We start from the raw sequence: 3,391 nt of genomic DNA on the forward strand, positions 1-3,391 counted from the left end.
ATTCTCCTTAAAACCGCAGCCAAAAAATTCCACTCAATGCGATCATAAGCCTTGCTCATGTCCAATTTGACTGCCATATACCCTTCTTTCTTTCCCCTCATTCTGTGTTGCATGGAGTGCATAGCTTCATATGCAACAATAATGTTGTCTGAAATTAGTCTACCAGGAACAAAGGCACTTTGAGAAGGTGATATCAACAAGGGAAGTATCTTTTTCAACCTATTAGCCAACACTTTAGAGACAATCTTATAAAGAACATTGCACAGGCTTATAGGTCTGTACTCAGATACAAGTACTGGCTTTTTCTTTTTTGGGATTAAAACTATAAATGTTTCATTAATCCTACCCAATTCTCTGCCTCCCGATAGCACCTCCTTAACAGCCAAAAAGACACCATCTCCAACACACTGCCAATTATCTTGATAAAACCCTGCAGAAAAACCATCAGGGCCAGGGGCACTCATAGGGTCCATCTCAAAAACTGCTTGTTTCACCTCTGCAAGGCTGCATTCCTTCACTAGTTGCCTATTCATTTCATCTGTTACTCCTGGTTCTATATCCCTCAGAACCTCTTCAATACTTCGGGGGTTTGAAGACTCAAAAAGGTTCTGGTAATATTCTTGGAACAGCAAGCTAATTTCCTCTTGACTTCTGGCTTTCTTTCCACTTTCATTTTCAATTACTTTTATCTCATTCCACTGCCTTCTTTGAGTGGCACATTTATGGAAAAATTTGGAGTTTTTATCCCCTTCTTTTAACCAGAGTTGCTTAGACCTTTGCCTCCATTTAATCTCCTCTTCCTCCAGCATTACTTCTACCTCACTCTGCAACCCTTTTATCTCTTTATTTAGATCCCCTTTGTTTAATAATTGGAGCTCTTTTAGCAGGATCCTCTTCTGCTGTAATGTTCTTTTCTTCCCATTTTCCTTTAACTTTGACCAATCTTGTAGTCTAATTTTGCATGCTAACAGTCTGTCCTGAACCCTGAGAATAGGATTCTCATTTCCCATATTTGATTCCCAAGCTCTTTTTATAACTTCCTTGCAGTCTTCCAGTCTGGACCAGCTGGCCTCATAGCGAAAAATCTTGACAGTTTTTCTACTAGGGGCCTCAGAACAGTCACACGAGATCAGTAGAGGAAAATGGTCAGAATGAAGAGCTGAAAGGACCTGTACTCTAGTTTGGTAGAAGGACATGTTCCATTGGTGATTGCCAAAAGCTCGGTCCAACCTTTCTTTGATGAAGTCAGGCCCTTCTCTCTTATTACTCCAAGTGAACTTGGATCCTTCATAGCCTAGATCACTAAGCTCACATTCATCAAGAGCTTCCCTGAAGATTTCCATTTGATAGAAAGGTCTATTAGCTCCCCCATACTGTTCTTCATTAGTGAGCAACTCATTAAAATCACCACAGCATATCCAAGCCATGTTCCCTGTCGGTTTTAAACATCTAAGCATCCTCCAACTCTCCTTTCTTTTTTCCACCACAGGATTACCATAGAAACCCGTAACCATCACCTGTTGCCTCTCATCATCCTTGCCTACAATCACAGAAATGTGACTCTGTGAGTAAGAGAATAACTCAACTTGTGCTTCAGCTCTCCAAAACATAGCTAGACCTCCACTTCTCCCTACACTGTCCACCACAAAACTGCACTCAAAACCCAAGCCATTCCTTATCCCCTCCAATCTTTCTCTCCTACATTTTGTTTCTGACAGAAAAATGAAACCTGGGCCCTTTTCCTTCACCATGAGGCGAAGTTCTCGAACTGTCCGAGGGTTCCCAAGCCCTCGGCAGTTCCAACTCAAAAGAATCATAGTAGCTGGCAGGGCTGCTCAACAGCCACTGCCATAGAGAGTTCATCCCCTTCCTCATCTACAAGGGTTAGCTTACTTCTTTTTTCCACTCCACCTTCATAAATTTCTTGAGCTTTCCTTTTACTTGAATGGTTGTGCTTAGTCACTATAATTTCTTCCTCTAATCCTTGATTAGTTGGTGATATTCTGGCCTCACGTGCTCTTCTTTTCCAGCTATGCCCACTGCTTGGTACCTTCCTTTCCTTTTTAGATTCCTCCACTACCACTGGGCCCAGCTGGGATTCCTCTAACAGAATTGTTGGCGACTGTCCCCCCTCCTGCATCACTGATTCCACTGCCTCGACAACTTTCCTCCTAGCACTGACAGGTGCAGCCTCCTCATGCGTGTGCAATGATTGGCTGCCTGCCTGCTGCCTAACTGCCTCTGGTACCTTTCCATAATTGTCATCTTCTTTAGTGGACTCATCTGAGGACACCCTCCGACCACTCTCCGATGATCCACCGTCATCTGTCATCTTCCTCACCTTGCCTGCCGACTTGACTTGCTTTTTGTTACTAGCCCTCAGCCACGCACCATACTGCTGCCCGAGACTAGCCCCCACATGCAGCCCCTTCTCTATGTTTTCGCAAGTTCCATGTCCATGTTTTATGGACCCACAGTGATAACAAAAGTTGGCCATTCTTTCATATTTAAAAGGAATCCAGAACTTTTCACCATCCTGAGAAATAAACCTGCCTCTAGCAAGTGGTTTGGTTATGTCTAGCATTACCTTCACACGTAAGAACTTGCCCCAGCAGGTTTCACTGCCATCCGTATCCACCATAAGAACCTTCCCCAGGGAGCTTCCCAGCTTCTGCCCCATACTCGCAGTCATACCTGCGAATGGCATGTCATGACACTGAATCCAGAAGGGTTCAAAACAGAACTGCATTTCCTTAATGGACTTGGCACCTTCACAGTCCTGGATACACAGCAGGCTCTTGTCAAAGGACCATGGCCGACCATTCAACACTCTTATTTTATCCGACCTCGATTTAAACTCCACCAAGAACTTATTTCTTCCAACCTCTTTAAAAACAATTTTCCCCTCTGCATTCCATATCTTAGGCAGCGTACCCATGAGAGCTCCTCTGTTTGTCTCCTTATCAGAAATCAGACAAACCATTATGCATAGCTTGCTTTTTGAAGTTGATAACGATATTTCTTCAGTGCTAACCTCAATCTCTTGTTTTTCCTCATCTGTTAATTTCAGTCCCTCGTAGAGGGATGATAAAACACCATCCTCCATCTCCACAGACCTAAGTCCGAGAGAAGATCTCAAAGATTTCCACAGGAAACCTTGAGAGAAAACCTTACTCTCACGAGGTGAAAGAAGGACTGGATATATATACATACTTCGTATATATATACATTCTTGTACATAGAAAACTTCAATGAAAAATATACAAGTTTTTCTAGCCTCTTGCTTTCTCTACATTGTTCAAGAACTTCTTAATTTTGATAAGGTAAATTATTTATATTATATGTTTTAATTTTATCCATAAATTTTGACAGACCGTCTTTGGAGTATTGT

The 3,391-nt window shown here is 42.4% G+C and overlaps 1 protein-coding gene across 1 annotated transcript; it reads right to left on the reverse strand.

Annotated features, from left to right (window-relative positions):
- Positions 1-1,813: 1,813 nt before the first annotated feature.
- On the reverse strand, positions 1,814-3,211 carry LOC122293581. The gene has a single exon (XM_043102127.1). The coding sequence runs from the start codon at positions 3,209-3,211 to the stop codon at positions 1,814-1,816; it is 1,398 nt and encodes a 465-aa protein (XP_042958061.1).
- Positions 3,212-3,391: the final 180 nt, after the last annotated feature.

This window comes from Carya illinoinensis, chromosome 14 (genome assembly GCF_018687715.1).
Source record: "Carya illinoinensis cultivar Pawnee chromosome 14, C.illinoinensisPawnee_v1, whole genome shotgun sequence".
NCBI classification, from domain to species: domain Eukaryota; kingdom Viridiplantae; phylum Streptophyta; class Magnoliopsida; order Fagales; family Juglandaceae; genus Carya; species Carya illinoinensis.